The following is a 23,959-nucleotide window of genomic DNA, read 5'->3' as shown; positions in this document are numbered from 1 at the left end:
TCCCCAGGAAGTGGGTTAGAAGGGTTGGGAGGATTTTGGGGGGGGGTGGGGGAAGATGTTTCCACACGGGCTCTTTCCTAATAAAATAAACCCGGTTAGACATTTGGTGGTGGCAGCAAGAGTCCAAGGGCAAAGGTAAAATAGTTTGTACCTTGGGCAAGTTTTAACCTAAGCTGGTAAAAGTAAGCTTAGAAGGTTTTCATGCAGGTCCCCACATCTGTACCCTAGAGTTCAGAGTGGGGAAGGAACCTTGACACATGGTCATCACACACTCATGCTGACATAACCTCTCTCTGGCAGAATCTGCCCTGTTCATCTCTCACCAAAGATAGCAGAGGAGTCAGAACAGTTAAGAAAAAGGGTTTTTTATTTAAAAGAAGTTAAATACAACTAAAATCTAGCACCAGGCAGAAACATGAATGCTGAACATTTAAAAATCAACAGTAATAATTAATCCTCACCTAATGGCTTACATTTTCAAAGCATTTTACAAACATTAATGAATTAAGCCTCAACATCCCTGTGAGGTAGGTAAGTATTATTAGCCCCATTTTACAGATGGGGAAACTGAGGCACAGATGTTAGGTGACTTGTTCAAAGCCATCCAGCAAGTTAGCGTCTGAGTCCGGATTAGCACTCTAGGGCTCCTGGCTTCCAATTATGTGCACAGATGCCTAGAAAATACTACTTCTCTGAAAAAGCCTTTTCTTCCCGCCACATCCTCTGTAAGACAGATGACCCCATTTCAGAGTGATGTGAAAGGGTGCTTGCCAAAAGCTATTCATCAGAGTATCCACACAGGAAGATTGTATTGGGAAGTAACATTTTTATAGACACACATTGTGCGTCTGAAAGGTGTTTTGTTTTGTTTTTAAATAGATTTCTGACTGTTCGTGCTCCCAAACTGACTGAATCACAAATGATGTCACTTTTCCTCAAGATGCAGCAGCAGCCATCAGAAGGCTGAGAGACCTGTCTGCAATTCTGACACAGTTCTCAATGAGACAAAAGTGCTGTTTCTTCACATTGGGACCCCCTCCATGAAACAGGAATGTCTCTTTAGGGAAGGTATCATAAATATAAAGGGAAGGGTAAGCACCTTTCTGTATACAGTGCTAAAAAATTCCTCCTGGCCAGAGGCAAAATCCTTTCACCTGTAAAGGGCTAAGAAGCTAAGGTAACCTCGCTGGCACCTGACCCAAAATGACCAATGAGGGGACAAGATACTTTCAAAGCTGGAGGGGGGGAAAAAAGGTTTTTGTCTGTCTGTGTGAAATCTTTGCCGGGAACAGATCAAGGATGCAAGCCCTTCAACTCCTGTGAAGTTAGTAAGAAATCTAGCTAGAAAATGCGTTAGATTTTCTTTGTTTTGGCTTGTAAATTCACTGTGCTGGAGGAAATGTATATTCCTGTTTGTGTGTCTTTTTGTAACTTAAGGTTTTGCTTGGAGGGATTCTCTATGTTTTGAATCTGACTGCCTGTAAGATTCTCTTATCTTTTCTTTGTTCTTCTAATAAAGTTCTGATTTTAAGAATCAGATTGGGTTTTTTGGGTCTTAAAAATCCAAGGGGTTTGTGCTCATCTTGTTTATTCTCAAGCCTCCCCAGGAAAGGGGGTGTAAGGGTTTGGGAGGATATTCTGGGGAAATAGGAACTCCAAGTGGTCTTTTCCCTGTTCTTTGTCTAAAACACTTGGTGGTGGCAGCATTTTACCTAATCCAAGGACAAAGACTTTGTGCTTTGGGGAAGTTTTAACCTAAGCTGGTAGAAATAAGCTTAAGGGGTCTTTCATGCAGGTCCCCACATTTGTACCCTAGAGTTCAGAGTGGGGAAGAAACCTTGACAGAAGGTTTCTTCCAAGAAAAGCTAACCCGGGTGCAGCTGGCCTGCACCAAAAGTAAAGGGTGGGGCTGGAATTGTGAATTAGTTTGAGGTGCAGCCGTGGGATGAGGGGGAATCGGTCCACACTAGAACTTGGAAACAACACAAAGGTTCATATCCCATGTGAAGAAGCCATCCACGATGATTAGGGGGACAAACTGGATGCAACACACCTCTCAAGGGATGGCTGGTCATCACAAATTCACGCTGCTATAACCTCTATGGCTGAATCTGCTCTGTTCATCACTCACCAAAGATGGCAGAGGGATCAGAACAGTTAGGAAAGTGCCAATTTTTGAATGGTCACTTTGAGCAGAGGAGAAGTCTCCTTAGCACACCCCCTGTGGATTGAAACAAACAGTCTAATAAAAAAGGAGGGGCTCATGTCTGCATACACGAGGGCCCCCTCTCTGTAGAACAAGAGGGTGAGGAACAAAGCAGCTCTATTCAGACTATGGTTAAAAATTCCCAACCACCTTTTAACATTGAAGTCACGTGATTTAACCATTGGTAGGGTTGTCGAGTCCCAGCAGAGCCACTGCTGACAATGGGAGTCTCCGTGGGCCATCCCGCACCCAGGAGCTTGCGGTTCCAACGGGGAGATGAGAGTCAAACAGTCCTTCCAGTCGCTGTCTGGAGTCGCTCTCACGACAGCTGGATCCGAAGGTCCTCCCCATATTTTCGAATCAGCTTCCCATGATTGTGGTTGACCGACCACCGCCTTGGGAGGTGCTTCGGTTGCATGGTGTCCAGGAAGTGCTGCCGCCAGCGCCCCTCCAGCTCCATGAGCGAGCGCAGCCCCCCTTTGGCGAAGCTCTGCACCACCTTCAGCCCATGCGGCACATAGTGCTCATTCCAAATCCTGCCAAGACACAAGGGGGGTTGGTTTCACGCAAGCCCAGTATGGGACTCTCGGCCTCCCAAAGCTCCCACTGCCGTGATTTGCTGGGCGCCATCGCACCCAGAGCACTTGACAAACACAAAGCTCAATTAGGCAGGCTGAGCCAACAGAGTTGTCCACCCGACTACTCCCCACACCCTTAGCAGAGTAATAACCTGAGTGAGAGACTGTAAGCATCTCACTGCAGGAAACACATTGTAATCTACAGCCCCAATCTCACAAGTGTATCGGTGCTGGGGTTCCCTGTGCCTGCACGGAGCTCTGCAGCACTGTGTTTGTAACGCACTGTGTAAAGACCCAGTTTGTTAAACTCTGGCCCTGGTTTTAGGAGATTAAAACAACAGGAGGTGTTTTTAAAGGAGCTCGGGAAAAAAAGTAGGCCGATTACTAGCTCTACCAATGCTGCTGGGATTTTTGTTGCTGCTGTACTATTTATGTATCAGGACACCTAGGGCCCTGGATAGGAGTCTTTATCTGTAACTCAAGTCTAAATACATAACTATACACATACAGATGGCTGAAACGTTAAACCTAGTCACTGGGCTCTTGTAATACCTGGTTTCCAGGCCTGCTGCTTCCTGGAGCATCTCTGATGTAACGGTCTCTGTGTTAAAGAAGTCCTTGATTCCTTGCAACAGCTCCTCCCTCCTGGTGTCAGGCAGGCTGTCTGCATTCAGCAAAGCCCTGGCCCCTGACCGGACCTGCCTTCGCAGGGGGTCCTCTAGCAGGCGTACCCCTTCCTCACAGCCAATGGGGGCACTGAACTCCTCGGCCAGCTGCTGCTTGAGATGATTGTCGTAGTAATTGGAAATGGCATGGCAGGAAGTGCAAAGCAGCAGTACGTCATGGGAGTTGTGGTCCTTCATCTGGATGGGAAAGTGTCTCCTGTACTCGTGAGGTACAATGTTCTTCCTGGGAAGGAAATAGCAACAGTCTTAACTAAGATTTCAGACGGCTGCTGCCATCAGCTACTACTTACCTGTCTGATGGAAGACTGATATTGAAAAGGAACCATCCCAGAAGCTGGAGCTTTCCACCTTTGGTCATAGCCCAGGAGTGTATTGTTCTTTTGTAAAGACTGAGGATAATCTTGGTTATTTTTGAGTTGGGGGGCAAATCCACTCTTTTAAAGTTATTTTTTTTAAAAAAGTCAGAAAAGCGCCTGTGAAGATAGCATTGGATCAGTTCTCTGTGTGTACTCTATGGCTAATCTGATGACCTTAGTGACAGAAATGTATTTTTGCTTTCCACTTCTGTTAGCCCTGCAGAGACATCACTAGATTCTGTCCTGGCCAGTGCATCAAAAGAATTCCTAACAAAAGCCCCAATCCTGCATGTACATATGCATATATGTACCGATACTCATAGGAGTAGTCCCATTAACCTCAAAGGGACTACTCGTGTGTGAAGTAAGGCAGATGCCTCAGTGCTTGCAGGACTGGGCCCAATTCCAAATGCAGAACCAAATTCTACTCTCAGCTACACTGTGCATCCCCAGAGGGCACAAAAGAATTGCACAGTTGTAACTAACTGCAAAATATGGCCTACAGAATCTTTATTACTCGTGACAATGAACAGTAAGTAGCAGCTCAGCTGGACCTTCAGATCTCAGTATGAGTCTTGCAGGGAGGGCAATTAGAAAAAACTCCTTTGTAACCTAGGTAAGTTCTCTCTAGAAGCTACTGAGAGAATCAACAGGAAACCCTTCGTAAGAATTCAAAGAAATTTGGGCGCTGCTTTTAGCTACATTTGGATAAAAAACATTGAGACTATTCAAAGAAAGCCAAACTTCCATTCCACCTAAATGCTCCCTTTCCTAGTCCCTGTCTTCCCTCCCTTTCCTGGTTACATGTCTTCTCCTATTTTACTTTTCTAACCCCCACCCTAACGTGTTAGGTCGATGTCTTGCAGATTTGACGAGTAATAAGATTGCAGAATTCTACGGGCAATCCCATAAAGAATGCAGTATATTGAAACATATACAAGCTATAAGTCAATTATCTTTCTGTTTATTTTCTTCATATAAAAATCAATGAAAATTAATCACAACCCACCCCACAACCCAAAATGACCCCACAGTGCCATTGTAGAGGTATTTTTCAGAGCTGGTTCATAGTTAAAGACAAAAATGAGTACGTTCATAGGAACATAAGAATGGCCATACTGGTCATTTTAGTATCACAAAAATGTCTAATCAAAACCTTCATCTGTGGCATGTTACCCTCAATGAGGGCTTCAGGGGTGGAAACAAATTGTATAAAGTTATGAGCAACTGCAAAATCACTACTGAGCACACTTAGGGGACGTCTACATGGCCGCGGCAGCTCTGTGACATAGGCAGCGTAGTCACGCTTTATCGCTCTGGGAGAGCTCTCCCGGTGCTAAAAAATAACTGCCTCGAATGAGGGTCGGTAGCTTTAGTGCCGGGAGTGCAGCTCCCGGTGATAAAGCACTGTCCATACTGGTGCTACAGAAATCCTCCAGGGACATCTCCATAAAGTTCTCCTGGATGTACTCCCCAAAAAACTTTTTTTTACTCAGGGGTGTGTTTTTTCACACCCCTGAACACAAAGTTTTAGCACTGAAAGTGGCAGCGTAGACACTGCCTTAGGCCTGGTCTACACTAGGAGTTGAGGTCGAATTTAGCGGGGTTCTCTCGATTTAACCCTGCACCCGTCCACACGATGAAGCCATTTTTGTCGACTTAAAGGGCTCTTAAAAATCGATTTCTTTACTCCACTCCTGACGAGGGGATTAGCGCTGAAATTGGCCTTGCCTGGTCGAATTTGGGGTAGTGTGGACACAATTCAATGGTATTGGCCTCCGGGAGCTATCCCAGAGTGCTCAGTTGTGACCGCTCTGGACAGCGCTCTCAACTCAGATGCACTGGCCAGGTAGACAGGAAAAGGCCCGCGAACTTTTGAATCTCATTTCCTGTTTGGCCAGCATGGCAAGCTCACCTGCACAGGTGACATTGCAGAGCCCATCAGCACAGGTGACCATGCAGTCCCAGAATCACCAAAGAGCTCCAGCATAGACCGAATGGGAGGTACAGGATCTGATCGCTGTGTGGGGAGACGAATCCGTGCTATCAGAACTCCGTTCAAAAACACAAAATGCCAAAATATTTGAAAAAAATCTCCAATGGCATGAAGGACAGAAGCTATAACGGGGACGTGCAGCAGTGCCGTGTGAAAATTAAGGAGCTCAGACAAACCTACCAAAAAACCAGAGAGGCAAACGGCCGCTCCAGTTCAGAGCCCCAGACATGCCACTTCTATGATGAGCTGCGTGCCATTCTAGGGGGTGCAGCCACCACTACCCCAACCCTGTGCTTTGACTCCGTCCAAGGAGTGGGAGGCAACACAGAAGCGGCATTTGGGGGCCAGGAAGATGATGATGTTGTAGATAGCTCACAGCAAGGAAGCAGAGAAACCGGTTTCCCAACAGCCAGGATCTGTTTATCACCCTGGACCTGGAACCAGTACCCCCCGAATCCACCCAAGGCGGGCTCCTGGACCCTGAAGGTGGAGAAGGGACTTCTGGTGAGTGTACCTTTGTAGATATTATACATGGTTTAAAAGCAAGCGTGTTTAATGATTAATTTGCCCTGGCATTTGCGGCCAGTACAGCTACTGGAAAAGTCTGTTAACGTGTCTGGGGATGGAGCAGAAATCCTCCAGGGACATCTCCATAAAGTTCTCCTGGATATACTCCCAAAGCCTTTGCAAAAGGTTTCTGGGGAGGGCAGCCTTATCCCGTCCTCCATGGTAGGACACTTCACCATGGCAGGCCAGTAGCACATAGTTGGGAATCATTGCAGAACAAAGCACTGTAGCGTATGGTCCCGGTGTTTGCTGGCATTCAAACAACATCCATTCTTTATCTCTTTGTGTTACCCTCAGGAGAGTGAAATCATTCATGATCACCTGGTTGAAATAGGGTGCTTTTAGTAAGCAGACATTCAGAGGTGCCCGCTCCTGCTGGGCTGTTTGCCTGCGGCTGAACAGAAATCTTCCCCGCTGTTAGCAACCTGGTGGGGGGAGGGGTGAAGCCATCATCCCAGAGAATTGGGAGGGTGTGTGGGGGGGCAGTTAGTTGGGTTTCTGCTGCACGTTAACCTGGAAACCGCAGCCCCTCCTTTTAAATTGCCAACCCATTTTAAAATGGCCAACCCAACAGCTATTTCGTATGGGAAATGAGGGCGCTGCTGTTTGAAAACATTCCCACATGTTATGAAGGTTAAAGAAGCCAAAAGACTGGCTTATTATGGCTGCCTGCAAGCCAAATTCTGTTGCCCGGCCCTGCGTGAATGATCTCTCACACCAAACCAGCATATCCTCAATAAGAGGCAAAATGCGACCTTGTAATGAAAGCACATGTGCTATGTAATGGTAACAGCAAGGTTTACCGTGAAAGAGTCTACCCATTGTTCTATAAAATGTGTCTTTTTAACTACCACTCTCCCTTTTTTTTTCCCCTCCACCAGCTGCATATGTTTCTCCTTCCCAGAAGCTTGCCAAGATTAGAAGGCAAAAACACACACTTGCAACGAAATGTTCTCTGACCTCATGCTGTCTTCCCACACTGACAGAGCACAGCAAAATACATGGAGGCAGACAATCTCAGAGTGCAGGAAAGCACAATATGACCGCGAGGAGAGGTGGCGGGCTGAAAATGGTAGGTGGCATCAGCTTGCTGAAAGAAGGCAGGAGTCAATGCTCAGGCTGCTGGAGGATCAAACTGATATGCTCCATCATATGGCTGAGCTTAGGAAATGCAGCAGGACCACAGACCGCTGCTACAGCCCCAGTGTAACCAACCGCCCTCCTCCCCAGGTTCCATAGCCTCCTCACCCAGACGCCCAAGAAGGTGGTGGGGGGGGGGCTCTGGCCACCCAGCCACTCCACCCCAGAAGATTGCTCAAGCAACAGAAGGCTGGCATTCAATAAGTTTTAAAGTGCTGTGTGGCCTTGTTCTTCCCTCCTCCACCACCCCTCCTGGGCTACCTTGGCAGTTATCCCCCTATTCGTGTGATGAATAAATAAAGAATGCATGAATGTGAAGCAACAATGACTTTATTGCCTCTGCAAGTGGTGATCAAAGGGGGAAGGGGAGGGGAGGGTGCTTAGCTTACAGGAAAGCAGACTGGACCAGGGGGGTGGGGGTAGGGGTGGTGTTCCATCAAGGAGAAACAAACAGAACTGTCACACCGTAGCCTGGCCAGTCCTGAAACTGGTTTTCAAAGCTTCCCTGATGCGCACCGCGCCCTCCTGTACTCTAACGGCCCTGATGTCTGGCTGTGCGTAATCAGCGGCCAGGCGATTTGCCTCAACCTCCCACCCCGCCATAAACGTCTCCCCCTTACTCTCACAGATATTGTGGAGCACACAGCAAGCAGTAACAACAATGGGAACATTGGTTTCGCTGAGGTCTAAATGACTCAGTAAACTGTGCCAGCATGCTTTTAAACGCCCAAATGAACATTCTACCACCATTCTGCACTTGCTCAGCCTATAGTTGAGCAGCTCCTTACTACTGTCCAGGCTGCCTGTGTATGGTTTCATGAGTCATGGCATTAAGGGGTAGGCTGGGTCCCCAAGGATAACTATAGGCATTTCAACATCCCCAACGGTTATTTTCTGGTCTGGAAAGCAAGTCCCTTGCTGCAGTTGTTGAAACAAACCAGAGTTCCTGAAGATGCGTCATCCCACATTGATGTTGCTGAAACGTCCTTTGTGATCCACCAGAGCTTGCAGCACTATTGAAAAGTACCCCTTGCGGTTTATGTACTTGCCGGCTTGGTGCTCCGGTGCCAAGATAGGGATATGGGTTCCGTCTATGGCCCCACCACAGTTAGGGAATCCCATTGCAGCAAAGCCATCCACTATGACCTGCACATTTCCCAGGGTCACTACCCTTGATATCAGCAGATCTTTGATTGCGTTGGCTACTTGCATCACAGCAGCCCCCACAGTAGATTTGCCCACTCCAAATTGATTCCCAACGGACCGGTAGCTGTCTGGCGTTGCAAGCTTCCACAGGGCTATCGCCACTCGCTTCTCAACTGTGAAGGCTGCTCTTATCTTGGTATTCTTGCGCTTCAGGGCGGGGAAAGCAAGTCAAAGTTCCATGAAAGTGCCTTTATGCATGCAAAAGTTTCGCAGCCACTGGGAATCATCCCAGACCTGTAACACTATGCAGTCCCACCAGTCTGTGCTTGTTTCCCGGGCCCAGAATCGGCATTCCACACCATGAACCTGCCCAACTGACACCATGATGTGCACATTGCAGGGGCCCGTGCTTTGAGAGAAGTCTGTGTCCATGTCCTCTTCACTCTTGTCACTGTGCTGCAGTTGCCTCCTCCTCTCCTGGTTTTGCTTTTCTTGCAGGTTATGGTTCTGTATATCCTGCTGGAAAATGTGTGCGGTGTTTATAGTGCTCATAATTGCCACGGTGATGTGAGCGGTCTCCATGTTCCCAGTGCTATGGCGTCTGCACTGAAAAAAGGCGCGAAACGATTGTCTGCCGTTGCTCTGACGGAGGGAGGGGCGACTGACAATATGGCTTACAGGGAATTAAAATCAACAAAGGGGGTGGCTTTGCATCAAGAAGAAACAGAATGGCCCCCTCAAGGAAAGAGCTCAAAACCGTGGGTTTAGCAGGCCGTTGATTTCACAGAGGGAGGGAGGAAGGGAGGAGAAAATGAATACAAAACAACTCTGGTCTATTTCTTGTTTTGATCCACTTCATCTATCTTTATACATCTTAGGCTGGCAGCAGATGGTGCGGTATGACTGCTGGCCATCGTTGTCTCCTGGCTGCTCACCAGAAGACAGGGCAGTACGACTGCCGGCAGGACTGACTCTCCATGAGACGAAAACCTAAAAAGGGAAATGACCTGGCTGAGTCACTCCAATGTCTGCCCAGGCACCCCTGACCAACCTCACTGAGGTTGGCTAAAAGAGCACCCAGGAGTACGACGATGACAGCTACCAGTCATACTGCACCATCTGCTCCCAAAAGGCAATGAGCTGCTACTATGTAGCAATGCAGTACCGCGAATGCCAGCACCCAGGAGACATACGATGACCATGAGCTAAGTGGGCTCCATGCTTGCCATGGTATGGCGTCTGCACGGGTAACCCAGGAAAAAAAGGCGCAAAACGATTGTCTGCCGTTGCTTTCACAGAGGGAGGGAGGGAAGGAAGGAAGGAAGGGGGGGCCTGACAATATGTACCCAGAACCACCCGCGACAATGTTTTTGCCCCATCAGGCATTGGGATTTCAACCCAGAATTCAAATGGGCGGTGGAGACTGCGGGATAGCTACCCACAGTGCAACGCTCCGGAAGTCAACCATTGCCTCAGTACTGTGGACGCACTCCGCCGACTAAATGCACTTAGAGCATTTGTGTGGGGACACACACACAATTGACTGTATAAAAACGCTTTCTAAAAAACCGAATTCTATAAATTCGACCTAATTTCGTAGTGTAGACATACCCTTAGTAGACATATGGAGATTTTCATCAAGCTGATGAAGCCCTGAGCTCTCATATGACATCTGAAGGGATGAAAAGAACTGCACGTCTGCCCTGCTTGGCCTAGGCTCAAGGGGCTGCAAGGGACAAGGAAAGCCACTGGGAAAGTTTGCAACAAGATTGTACAGGCCTCCGTAAAAACATTCCAACATCCTTTCCCAGAAAAATCGATGAAGAAAACACCCTTTACCCAGAAGAAATCTGCAGTCAGACAGCCCAATGATCACACAAAGGGTTTCAGATTCTCTCCAGTTTCTGATGCATCTGGATGAATTTTTCAAAAATTGGAAGCTTTCATTTATATTGGCTTTCAAAATAAACATCTGTCTTTTTCTGCTATAAAGGCACAGCTGTCAAACTATAAAGCGACCACGTTGCTGATCAGTTCATGTAGCCTTGCAGGTCACTTTACAGCTGCTATTGTTTAGCTGGGAGCAGAGTGGAACTCACTCCCCTCCGCACCAATTAGCTTTAAGGATATGTAGTTGTCACAGCTCACCTGGGCCATTTAAATGCCAACAACAGGATTAAATACAGTGTGACAGTCAGGGTCCGGACACCGACCGGGAAAACAGATAGTTTAAGTCCCCAAAATGATCAATTAAATCAAATGATTGCATACTGTATTATTGTACTATAAAAGAATAACGAATAAGGTCTTTTATGAAAGCTTGTAATGTTCTGAACTCGATGGTCATTACGAGATGTGTGTACAGACTGTGGTTATGGAGCTATGTATTTGTGACTATAGAAAACTGTGTTAATAATCCATGCAACAGCTTCAACTACACCTCCCAGCGGGGGCTAAGCAGTGAAGCAAGGAGGGGCACCGCCAAAACCAGAAGTTTACATGAAATTGGCTTCAAGTACTGATGCATTGTCCAGCCCAGGAAAGACAATGATGGGCCATTAGAGTTAACAGAAAGACATTGAGACATCCGGGTTATCAAGTCAAGAGGGAATTTCCCCACTCTGAATAAACATGAGTCACCACAGACAGAGGGAAAAAAAAAGAAAGGAAAAAGCCTTTAAGAACAGGCTTGGGACTCAGCTTTTTATCCAGACCTTGAGGGACAGTCTTGTGGCAAGACACTCTCCATGAATGCTGGATCCCACCTCTAGGTAGTGGGTATGCTGAGAAACTGTCTTATGGCAACAGGTAATTTGTATTATAAAAGAGATTTTATCTAATATAGAAATGTAAAAGCCTGAGGTTGTGTTTATTTGCTGTGTAACCTGTATAGGTTTGCTTTCCTTTATTCTTATCTTCGAATCTGTGGTTTTGCTATTAAATAAACCTTTTGTTTATTTTTACCCCAAGCAGGTCTCTGGCATGCAAGCTGTGGGGAACGTGCATGTCAAAGTAGCTGGTATCCACGTGGCTGGTTTTACACCTTCTCAGGTGACAAACCGAAAAGTCAGAGTATCTGATAGTTAAGAACTCGGGAAGTACAGATTTGGGGAGACTTGGAACTGGAAGGGCTGTTGGTGTCACACCCCAAGGAGTAACTAGACTGGTGAGAGCATACACTTGTGGGCTGGCTACTGGTGTCAGGGATCTGAACCACAGCTGCTCAGCACAAAGACCTCTAAAGTTAAAGGGCAGGCAGTGACAGAACCCCTTACTGGTCTTGGTTGTTCCCAAAACATCACAGAGGGTTTGTTATTCTCTTTCATTGAAAGAAAAAAAAAAAAAAAAAAAAAAAAAAAGAGTTAAACTGGGGAGGTATGTGTACCACTAGCCTGTACAGGCTGGACTGCAGTCTGCACTCTGTTTGAACACAGCTTGTTCTCTAGTGAGAGTAAACACAACTGCTCTCTACTGCAAGGAGTGCCAACTTCTCTCCCATGTCAAACTTGTCCAGAGACACACGATTAAGGCTCTGAGTCTGACATGGATTCCGTGACTTCTGCAGAGGCCAATGTGGCTCATTCCGGGCCTTCCCGTGCAGCTCGAGCAGCTCCTGGGCCAGCCGCACCAGCCACTGCTGGGGCAGCCTCGGGCCACCATGCCCCCATTCCCTCCCACCTCAGCAGCATCAGTAGTTTGGGTGTGAGAGGGGGCTCAGGGCAGGGGGTTAGGAAGCAGGGCGATACTACCTTGGGGGGGCTCCCCAGAAGTAGCTGGCATGTCTCTGCACCTCCTAGGTGAAGAGACCAGGGGGCTCCACGTGCTGCCCCTGCCTGCACGTTCCCAGCCAATGGAAGCTGCGGAGCCAGCACTTGTGGTGGGGGCAGCGCACGGAGCCCCCCTGGCTTTCCCTCACCCTAGGAGCTGCAGGGACATGCTGGCTGGTTCCGGGGAGCTGCGCAGAGCTCCCGGGTAGGGAAGCCTGCCAGCCCGCCTCCTCCTTCTCTCCCCCCCAGCCCCGAGGAGCAGCCACGGCCTGCCCTCTCTCTTTCTCTCTCACACACACACCTTGGAGCACCCACAGTTTTAGTTAGGGGTATATAGTACAAGTCATGGACAGGTCCACAGGCCGTGAATTTTTGTTTACTGATCTGTCCATGACTTTCACTAAAAATACCTGTGACTAAAACATAGCCCTTACATATGATCATGTGGTCCTTGAATGGCTACAGCCTACCCGAGATATATACACTGAATTCTACACAAGCATGACTGTGTCCCAGTTTACCTCCCACTGGTAAATAACACAAAGTTCCTTATGGTAGAGACTGAACTTGATCAGGGTCTGGGTCTTACTCTACCAGATGTATTTTTCTTCCCTGCACTGTGTAAAAACTCACCGGATGTAGGACTCTCTCTTGCCACACACCACACACAAGTTCTCCTTGACTGTCAGATAGTAATCGACTTGGGACTCAGGACGTCCTGAGGGCTCGAACTGCAGCTTCACAACAAATGGATCTGTGCTCACCAACTCTGGAAAGGTGGACGCAGAGAGGGAGGCCTTTAACAGTTGCAGAAGTGCAGGTGAAAAGCTAAATGAATTATGAACAAAGTCAAGGGACACATCCTGTTTATTCCTTCCCCCAACATCTCCAATAATTGGATCTCTGTTCAGACCTGGGCCCCTTCTCAAAAGTATCATTTCTCACCCAACACTATCATGGCAAAGAAAAGATCTCTTTCCTAGACACAGACTAATATGAGGACTGGCATACGTACCTCCAATGCCCTTGTCCAGGTACCACTGGGCCTTTTTGCGATCACAAGTACACAGAGGCTGTCCATCTGGTGCATGCAGGAAGCAGTTATCATACAGGGGAGATTTTCTGTGAAACGGGGTGAACATCATGACAATTATAATAAACAGGACCCCAGAAACTGAGCTCTATGTATCTACATATTTCATGCTGCATACACCTGGCATCCTTTAAGTCAGACGACTGCCCCCAGGAGTACACACACTTCTAGCCCTCAGCAACATGTACTTATGGGTCAGGTACCATACTGGCAGAACAGGCTGTCTCCGAGGGCAGCAACATCCTTAGTGACTGACTGTTCTGGCTACAACTACTGACTGTGAAGGATCCGTTTCCCAGATCAGTAGCCAATACCCATGAAGCTGGGAACTTTGAACCCTCTGTTGAAGCTATCATTGACAACAGGCTTACATTTCAGAATTAAACGTGAGCAACTCTCAATGGTGAAAAGTAACCTATTTGTTTAAAATCTGGTTTGGATGCTCTCTGGTGTTTTCAGCAATACAGGGAAGGAATTTTTTTTTCTCCAAAATGACATCTTTACTTTGACAGCACCCCTTTAACAAAACTAAATGCCTGAGGAGGAAGATGTGCTGCATCTTCCAGCCAGGAGGCCCTGAGCAGAACTGTGGCAACAAAGCTAGATAATTGTCAGGAGCAGGGATGGACAGCTACTGTTTAGTGCAAAGTGCTCCTTCCCCTACAATCCTTACTCCATTCACCAGCACCAGTGTGATCACAGCTGTAAGAATTCCCTGAGTTGAACTGCTACCACAAGAGGCATTAGGCCAAGAACTCTTGCACAAATTTAAATTATTCAGTAATTCATACTGTCTCTACAGTAGGGAATTTGACAAAAATATTTCCACCAGTGTGTGGTGATAAAAACAAACAAGTGAAGATGCTGGGATTTGTCTGTTCTAAGGCTCCTATCAGCAGTTTAGGTAAACTGGTAGTAAGCACTGGTGGGAATTTTTTGTGGTAAAGGTGACATTGTTTAGCCTGGCCAGCCAAGATAGAGGATACAGAAAATAAATGGAGAAGCAGGTGTAATAGCTCCATCAAAGGTGTCATCTGAGTGATTTAGGGATTAAAAATACAATTTCAAATTAAAACAAACATTCTCCTAGAAATCAGCAATGGAAAAAACCTTTTGAATCACATCTAATCTAACCCTAGAGACCAGGGAAGGATTATTCCCTACAATATGTTCTCCAGCACTTTGTCTTGACTAGTTTTAAGTGTCTCTAATGAGGGAGCTTCTTGATTTAAAAAATAAATAAATACATACATACATCAGCCTGGATGTAGCTCAGAATTCTGTTATACCAGCTATTTTGTTTTTCCTAGGGGGCTGAGCCCTTCTTGGACTGTTTGATGTTGGCTCAAAATGTTTGCTGAAAATATGAAGTGACCAGAGAAAATTACAAGTAATAACAGAACACTGTTATTTCTATTTTAATTGTTAAAGAATACTAACAAATCAGTTTTTCTGGCTCCATTAAATTATCTCCCCCACAGCTAACCTAAGAATTTTAACAGAGAAAGTTAAACGTTGAAATATTTATTTTTCTTTTTCATTTAGCTATGACTGAAGTTGTTTAATTCCTGATGTTTGTTTATATAAATATCTCGGATATAATCGAATTAAATTTAAAAACAGGCATATGAATTCTGCATCTCCCCTTCCTGGATTCAGATTAAGGAGGTTTATCTAACTTGTTTTAATTTAAAAAGCATTGTAAATAAAATAACTGAAGTTTCAGACAGTCAGATTCCATTGTTACATAAGAATTTAGGATTTACCTGATCAGATCAGACCATTGGTTGAAGTCTTATATTCTGCCACCAGCAATAGTTAAGCTGGTGCTTGAGAAGAAAACGACCCCCTCGGTCTAACATTATCCATCCTGCCTAGCCAACTGTGAAATGCTCTGCTTAGGCGCAGGCCAGAGATTTTCCTTCTTGAGCTCTGAGGCAGTCAAATTATACCTGATTATATCCCTATTTTAGAAAGCAGAATGACAAATGTCATATTGCTCTGAGGTGCGCTCAGTGGGTTAGGATCTCTAAAGCATCAGAATGATCTTGAGCTTTCTTTTATCCTTTGGTAAATGTATCACTTATATCCTACATTTAACTCTCAGGGTTAGCTATTGGACACCAGCAGTAGTGAATGTGCATACCCATAATGAGCAGGGCTGGAAGAATCAATCAAAATCCTGTCCTCGCAAACTTAGTTAAGGTGCATATAGTAAAAAAGGCTCATGCAATTACCTTGCAGAATATCCTACACCCAGAGGTTTTCGCTTCTGTTTGCGGGGATCCTTCACTTGTTGATGTACTGGGGACTGGCCATTAGTTGCAGACTTCCGATTCCTTGGTTTCTGCTGGGCGTCCGCCTCTCCATTTCCATCATCTCCTAGACTGCTGCTGCTTCTTCCTCTGAATGGGACATCCGTCAAGCCCTGGCACTTGCCCAGTACTTTTTCCCAAACAACAGCAGCATTTTCACCTCCACTTGTAGCAGGGATGAAGAAAAATCCCAGCAGATGGAGAAACAGAGCCACTGAGACCTGGGCATCCTTGGCAGCATAAGTGACCTGGGGAAAAGAGCCAGAGCTCTGTGTTACTGTGCAGAAGGAGGGCTAACGCCTTGTGAGGACCTGAGACAAGATCCCCCAACACAGCAAATGTGAAACATCGTTTCTAGGTAAAGAGGGAGCAGCATTTATTTGACTTCCTCACTTCAGCGTAAGTTCCTGTCTGGGAGCCTCTAGTGCTCCCTACCTAGAACCACAGACCCTCCTCTTCATTATGCAATCCAAAGCCCTTCCAGTAATCTGCTATGTAGCCAGTTGACCCCTAGAGGGAGCCAGAAGGTATTATACTGTAGATACAAAAAGAAAAGGAGTACTTGTGGCACCTTGGAGACTAACCAATTTATTTGAGCATGAGCTTTCGTGAGCTACAGCTCACTTCATCGGATGCATACCGTGGAAACTGCAGCAGACATTATATACATACAGAGATCATGAAACAATACCTCCTCCCACCCCACTGTCCTGCTGGTAATAGCTTATCTAAAGTGATCATCAAGTTGGGCCATTTCCAGCACAAATCCAGGTTTTCTCACCCTCCGCCCCCCCCCCCCCCCCACAAACTCACTCTCCTGCTGGTAATAGCCCATCCAAAGTGACAACTCTCTTCACAATGTGTATGATAATCAAGGTGGGCCATTTCCTAACTAACTAACTAACTAACACGGCTGTTACTCTGAAAACTGTAGATACAAAGTCAATTTAAGACGACTGAAGGACATGCAGAGCTCAAAAGACAATATTTACATATGCTCACCGTAATCCTGTCCATTGTACACCATTCAAAATGATGGCACAGACAGACTGACTTCAAAGGCAGACAATCCTTTATATGGTTACCTCCCTACTCTCAAAAAGCTCAATGATAATCTGCTCATTATGCGGCCAATCCTCAAGGGGCTGAGCACACAAGCTCTTGTCAAGCAAAGTCCTAGAGCATCTGCTTAACGTTAAGCATGAGTGGTTCCATTCAAGTCTATGCAACTAGTCATGTGCTTGCAGTTAAGCAGGTGCTCAAGTACTTTGCTGGACCAGGATAAACATGCTCAGCACCTTCAAGGCTCAATCCCCAAATCAGCTACAGATCACTCAAAAAACCCTCGCAGATCAGCAATCACCAGTTCCCTGGTGCTTGCCTATGAACAGAAATAATACTTGGCACTTCAATCCCCTTACATCCAAATATGTCAAACAGCTTTCCAAAGTTTAAGCCTTGAATGCCTCCACCCCACCCCAAAACAGGAAAGAATCCCCATTTAAAGAGAGGGAAACTGAGGTAGGGAGAGATGAAGCATCTGCACCAGTCAAACACTGAGCCTGTGGCAGAGCTGGAACAGACCCCAGATCTTGACGCCAAATCCTGCCCTTTAGAATAACTACAATCAGAAGACACACCTGGTCTTGAGTCAGCTCTTCTGCCTCCCAGTTGCTGCAGCGCAAGCGAAGAGACTTGTCGAGTGGGCAGTTCAGGACTTTCTCAGCTAGAGATTTGAGGCTGAGTCCATTACAGAGCAGATCCTTCCTTCAGTTTAACAAACAAAAGCAAATAAATGGATACAAGCACCAATCAAATTGAAAAATGTTCGCATCCACCCCAGATCTATTTGAACAAGAGGAACTACTGAAGTGTGTGATTAGATGATGTATGTACTATACTATAGGAACAGGACACCTGCTCATCTGTAAGCTTTACTGGCTAGCATAGTTCTTTCCTCTTTAGGTCACTGGTTGGTTTTGGAACAGAAGATCTCAAGCATGAATGTTACCGATTCCCGCTTGAAGCTGTTTCACATAATACAGACACTAGATCATTACAGAATCTAAGAAGAATTCTTTTTGAGAGAAAGAGTGGGGATCTTTCCATCAGCTGTCTGCCTCTGAATGAAAACGAGAGATATCCTACAGTGATGGGCAAGTTTGCTGTATGGAATTGAAATGCCACCAGATCAAATGGCCATGAATGGGCTACATTTTGGTGGGAAATGAGAGATCCAGTCATCGCTTTAGAGGAGAAGAATCAGAAGATACACATTTAAACTGTCCAATGAAAGACTCAAGGATTCCATGTTGTCCGATACTCATGGTTGCTAAAGAAGTGGCACAAGACCAATAGACCTACACACCAAAGGCCTGTAAAATATTGCAATTGAAGAGTGTTTCTAGGCAAAAGGTTATAACTTTATTTCTTTAACATGAAAGCAATATCAGAAAATATTATTGTATCTTTAATGTTTCACTGGAAACAGAATTATTAAAGGAGGAAATTAAAAGCTGATCATTGTGTACATTTCTCAAGAAGTCTGATAATCATCTCTTTCCACTCATCTGCTGATTGTTTCTTTAACCTGTATCTGAGGACAGCGTGTGCAGGTACCCAGTTACATAGGAAGCACCCTGCCACACACAGATTATTATAGACCACTGAGTTTGGACCTCTGATAAGCCAAATTAATGACACCTAGGACAGGCTATATTGGCAACCTGCAAGGAGGCCAATGGACACATCCAGTTTGCATAGCTAGAATTTGTTTGTGGGTCCTCCTTGATCACTGAGCACTATCCAGTATGCATGTCAGTCTGCCCTCCCCTCCTCCTCCCAGGAGCAATGTAGGCCAAATCCAAATATTTAGGTGGGAGGAAGGAAGATAGGGTCTCCAATATTTGAAATTTAACTTTCCTTTCACTGGTCACCATGCAGATAAATGAACAGTTAAGTTGCCGTGTTTATGTTCACGGTGTAAATGGTGACAGGCAACGTTTCAAATCCTGGCTGTTAGATATGGAGCCAGTCTGAGAAGGCTGCTCACCTGGTTATCATATAACCAGTGTTTTCCATGGTGTGAGAGCCGATAAGAACTCAGAGTGTGTCTGCAAGAACATTTCAGAGAGGACAAAATGAGTTGTACACCCTAGAAGATGGAGAGAAAAAAACAGCCTACTGTATACGGAGACAAGGTGCGTTTCCCTTTCTGCCTCTTTTAGGTCTTTGTCTTAATTATCAAGATTCTCTTACAATTCAATACTAGTTTAGTTTGAAATTGTGAGCCACTGGGTAGAAGTTACAATATATATACACACTGCTTGGAAGTATTAGTTGAGTTCTTAATAGATGCCCTTGTTACAAAAGCCCCCACCACAATTGGCACTACTTGGCTTCCATACTCACAGCCTCAGCACAGAGCACAAGGATTGAACGGGCCATGGAGACCCTATCCCCTTGTCCCCAGAACAGTGGTCTGCATGGGTCATAGTTTGAGGCATACTACAAGGGCCGGGGGGGAAGAGGAGGCTTGCATTGCTGCTACCCAGGCCATAACTGTTATGAGGACAAATCCAGGACTACCAATGTGGCATCCTTCATCAGAACCAAATCCATTTTTTAAGATTTCCAATTAAAATTGTACACTCTAAATACACTGCTGTTGTTTATGGATACGCACCTCTGTCTCATGGCTAGGTACCGGAGATCTATGCTCCCTTTGACTGCAAGGCCATAGTTCTGAAGTAGCTTGCAAGAATCTTCCCAACATCCAACGCCAACTTTTAATATAGTGCTATCTGCCAAGATGTCCAGTAAAGACTTTGGGACAGTCTGTCCACTGCTAACCAACCTGGGCAATCGAACAAGAATGCAAAAGCCACTGGAAGAGGCCATCTGTAAGAGGGATACAGGACTGGCCTTTCCTTCCACTGACACCTAAAACCAAAGAACCAAACAGCACTGGCGTTAGAGTATTAGTATATGGGCACAGAACAAACCACAACAGAATCCTAGGCATTACAGATGGAAAAGACATATTAAGTGATCTAGTCCAGCATTTCTCAAATGCGGCCACTATGGCCGCATGCAGCCACCAGGGCCTTTTCTTGCAGCCACAGCATCCTGGGCTGTGGTTGGGGGGGAAAGGGGGCTCAAAGTACTGGCCTCTCCTACTCCGTGGTGCTCCTGGATGCACTGACTTGGTGTTGGCTGCTGGGGCTACCAGGAGGGGTTGGGCCCTGCCCACCTCTGGAGACACCTGGGGCACAATGCTGGAGGAGCAGGCAGCCAGTGAGTTCCCCACCTTCCTGGGGTGGTGAGGCTCAGGCCACAGGGCTCCAGGCTCCGCCTGGGGCTCCAGCTACGTGGTGGCAGGCCCCATCCTCCGGACTTCAGACTCAGCCTGCCCACTGCCTCCCCTGACCCCCATCCAGGGCTTAATTCATCCCCAGGCTTGCCGAGTAAGTCTGCTGTGAAAAGTGATACTTGTATGCTTGTTAGTATCACTCTTCACAAAAGACTTACTAGCTAGTAATAAATAAAATTACAATGATTTGGACCTGTATATTTGTTTGTTTTTCCTAAAGCTAATTAAGTATTTTAGAGAAAAGTGTGAGAACGACCACTAGCAAGAGTTGGTGGCCACGCTCTGAGGCCACCAAATAATTTGTCCTGAGAACCCCAGTCCACTGTAGCATTGTTGCACACAGTATATTCTGTAGTGCATTGTCAAGTCTAATTTTAAGAGAGACAAGCAATGTGGCTTCCCCCATTTTCCTTGGGTGACTATTTCACAGCCTAACGGATTTCACCATTCAGTCCTTTTTTTCCCCTTTAGCCTAGGGTATGTCTATACTATCCACCGGATCGGCGGGCAGCGATTGATCCAGCAGGGGTCGATTTATCGTGTCTAGTCTAGACGTGATAAATCGACCCGAGTGCTCTTCCGTCAACTCCTGTACTCCACTGCCATGAGAGGCGCACACGGAGTCAACGGGGGAGCGGCAGCAGTCAACTCACCGCAGTGAAGACACCGTGGTAAGTAGATCTAAGTACGTTGACTTCAGCTATGTTAATCATGTAGCTGAAGTTGCTTAACTTAGATCGATCACCCCTAGTGTAGACCAGGCCTAAGGTAATGTATGTAGTGTAGGTGAAATTCACCCTTCAGAAGAGGGCCAGCCCAAGGTCTAGACATCACTTAAATCCCACTGAAAGCCAGTTTTGACCACTTAAATAGGTCTTGTGCTGGCCCTCTTCTGGGAATTTCATCTTCTGTTAGGTCCAATATTTTACATATACATTTATAAATAGCTGTGATTTCTCCTCTTTTAGTTTATTTTTAGTTATAATTTTTAAAATATGTAAACGCCTTAAAAATAAGGCTGAATTAATACACTTCTAGTAAGTTATCTTGAAAGAAACATTGTACGAATATATAGCATCTAGCCAATCAAAAGCAGTTATAATTCCACCAATGGAATATGTTAAGAGTTATTCCAAAATTTTAACGAATGATGATCTCAATATACTTCAAATCCATGCTCAGGTAATTTAAGTTTTTACTAAAATCAAAATCAATAGACCCTTATTGCATTCCCTGGTGGTAACTGCACAGGCAATTTCAAGAGTCATTTCTGGTGCGTCCATTCTAACTACTAAAACCAGAAATGGTGTTGGCGCAAGAAATCTTCAAAGCCTCATCAATTCTCTGCCTTTGCCCTAGGAGGCTGGAGGACAGATTTTCCTTGATCAAACACTTACCCACTCACAGTCAATCCCAAGCACTGGCCACCTCTGCAGCTCCTTCTTCAGTAATGGTTCCACTTGATCCCACTCCTCTGCCTCTGAAACTATCACTATTTTTGCACCAAGGATCTCCTCTACCCAGGAAATGGTGGGAGAACCGACATATGAATGCAACTCCTTCTCCTCCACTTCCGTCAGTTCCTCATTGCCTGACCTTCTCAGAGCTCCACCTTGTTTACCACCACCACGGACCCTTTCTTTCCGACGCTGGCTTACTTTCCACAAAACGAGACCCCCTACTGCAACGCTCAACAGGGTTGCCACAGTAACTGTCATTGCTGTTTGTCTGAGCATTTTTCATTCTCCTCTGCTTCACTCACTCAAAATAGCATTGCAGAATTTTCTTATAGACTGCAAAGAAAAAAAGAGGGACAGATAAAGGATAGATATTAAAGAATTTATTCAAAAATTTTAATATAAAATTAAGAAAATCAAACTGCCACTATTCAGACAAAGATCTAAGTACAGATCAGGATCATAAAGCAAAATGCAATTTTTAAAATGTACTGAATTCTATTCAGGAATAAATCAGGGATCAAAGCAAATGACACACTCTGGAGCAGTAGTGTGTTAAAAGCTAATGAGTCTAAATTCAGGTCTTGGTTACACCAGTGTAAATCTAGAATAAATCCACTCATTTACATCAGTGTAACTAAGAACAGAAATTTGTACCAAAAACTAGTATTTCCCAAAAAATCCACATCCCTCAGCCATGTAGTCATACAACCTAATCTCCAGTGTAGACAGTGCCATGTTGGCAGGAGAGCTTCTCCTGTCAACACAGCTACAACCTGTGGCAGAGGTGGATTAACTAGACCAACAGAAGCAGCTCTCCCATCAGCATAGGAACGTCTTCACTTAAGCGCTACTGTGGTGCAGCTGCACCGATGCAGCATTTTAACAGTAAACCTGTCCTAAGTAATATAGGCCCTGATAGTACAAGATGATCCATGCACCCAGGCCCTGATAGTACAAGATGATCCATGCACCCATGTGTAGCCCCACTCACTTCTTCAATGTCCTCCAGTGTAAACAACTTAATTTTCAGATGAAGTTTGATGAATAGGACCATATGATGATGCCGCCTGCAATGGCAGGGGCTGAACTCAATGACACAAGAGGTCCCTTCCAGTCCTATGTCTCTGACTGTGCAAAGCTAAACCTGGAAAGCCACTCATCTGCAGGATGGGGTTCTAATACTCCAGTCCTGCAAACAGTTTCAAGCACGTGAATACCTGCAGATGAAAGTACCACGGACTTCACTGGAAGGACTCACGTCCTGCATGGTTACACGTGTCTGTTTGCAGGACTGAGGCCTGTGGTGGCCCCGATCCTGCAAGCCGAACCACGTGGGAGGTGCCAGGAAGCACCATACCCACCACCCATCCGCTGGGTCACCCCCACACATCCCAGTTCCGGGGAAGAGCTGAACGCACCAGCAAGGAGGGGCCAACACGAGACACCCCGCAGGCTGCTCTGGACTCCACAAGCTCGAGGGGGAAACACCCCCTTGTAAACTCTGCCCTTGGCAGCGCGACGCCACCGCGCACACCTGGCGGGACGCGGGAAGACACCCCCCCCCGGGGGGGAAATTCCTGGGGCGGGGCCACATTTGGGGTCCGCAGCGGTGGGGTGCCCGGGGCTGGGCACTCGAGGAGGGGCCATCGGCAGCCGGGCGCGGCAGGGAAGCAGCAGCACCGTGTTCCCGCAGCGACGCCCGCCCCGCACAGAGAACCGCGCGCGGGGATCCGCAGCCACCTCCCTGCCCCCCACCTGCCTGCGCCTGGGCCCTCAGCGGAACGCCGGCTTCTCTCCGGCAGCAGGAACCTGCCCCGCTGCAGCCCCCACACCCGGCTGCACCGACGGACACTTCCGGCGGGCACACGCCCAGAGCGCCCCCTTTAACGGACACTTCCGGTCTCCTGTTCCTAGTGGGCGGAGCCTCCCGTGCAGCCCGGCGTCCCTCTGGGCTTGTGGGCGCTGCCATCTTGTACGGCACGCGCTCTCTGGCTGTGCCCGGACTGCATTGAGTCCATCTGCCCGAGAGGCTCTGGGGTTAATACCTGTTCTGTGGTTAAGTCAGTGGTGCAAAGCTCCGTGCACGTCATAAGACACCTAGATAAACTTTCTAGTATATGTTGGAGTAGGGTGACCAGATGTCTCGATTTTATGGGGAAAGTCCAGATATTTGGGGCTTTTTCTTATGTAGGCATCTATTACCCCCACCCCCTGTCCTGATTTTTCACACTTGCTGTCTATGCTGGAAAGCAGCCTATGGTCATGGGGATGTCGGTA

The 23,959-nt window shown here is 46.5% G+C and overlaps 1 protein-coding gene across 5 annotated transcripts; it reads right to left on the bottom strand.

Moving 5' to 3' along the window:
• Positions 1-349: 349 nt before the first annotated feature.
• On the bottom strand, positions 350-23,552 carry EXD2 (exonuclease 3'-5' domain containing 2). 5 transcript variants are annotated; one of them, XM_048854238.2, is made up of 9 exons: positions 23,438-23,552; positions 21,620-22,015; positions 19,536-19,792; positions 17,491-17,617; positions 15,773-16,098; positions 13,458-13,564; positions 13,076-13,211; positions 3,337-3,693; positions 350-2,742 (listed from the first exon to the last, which is right to left on the bottom strand). In XM_048854238.2, exons 2-9 carry the CDS (start codon positions 21,956-21,958, stop codon positions 2,526-2,528), a joined length of 1,866 nt encoding a protein of 621 aa, XP_048710195.2. In that variant the 5' UTR covers positions 21,959-22,015; positions 23,438-23,552; the 3' UTR covers positions 350-2,525. The 5 variants fall into 5 exon arrangements, with proteins under 5 accessions (XP_048710195.2, XP_048710196.2, XP_048710197.2 ...); XM_048854239.2 differs by having other exon boundaries at positions 23,442-23,552; XM_048854240.2 differs by lacking the exon at positions 23,438-23,552 and adding an exon at positions 23,101-23,224.
• Positions 23,553-23,959: the final 407 nt, after the last annotated feature.

Source organism: Caretta caretta, chromosome 6 (genome assembly GCF_965140235.1).
Source record: "Caretta caretta isolate rCarCar2 chromosome 6, rCarCar1.hap1, whole genome shotgun sequence".
NCBI classification, from domain to species: Eukaryota; Metazoa; Chordata; order Testudines; family Cheloniidae; genus Caretta; species Caretta caretta.
The sequence above is the reverse complement of the archived record's forward strand: the minus strand, read 5'-3'. Positions and strand labels throughout refer to the sequence as shown.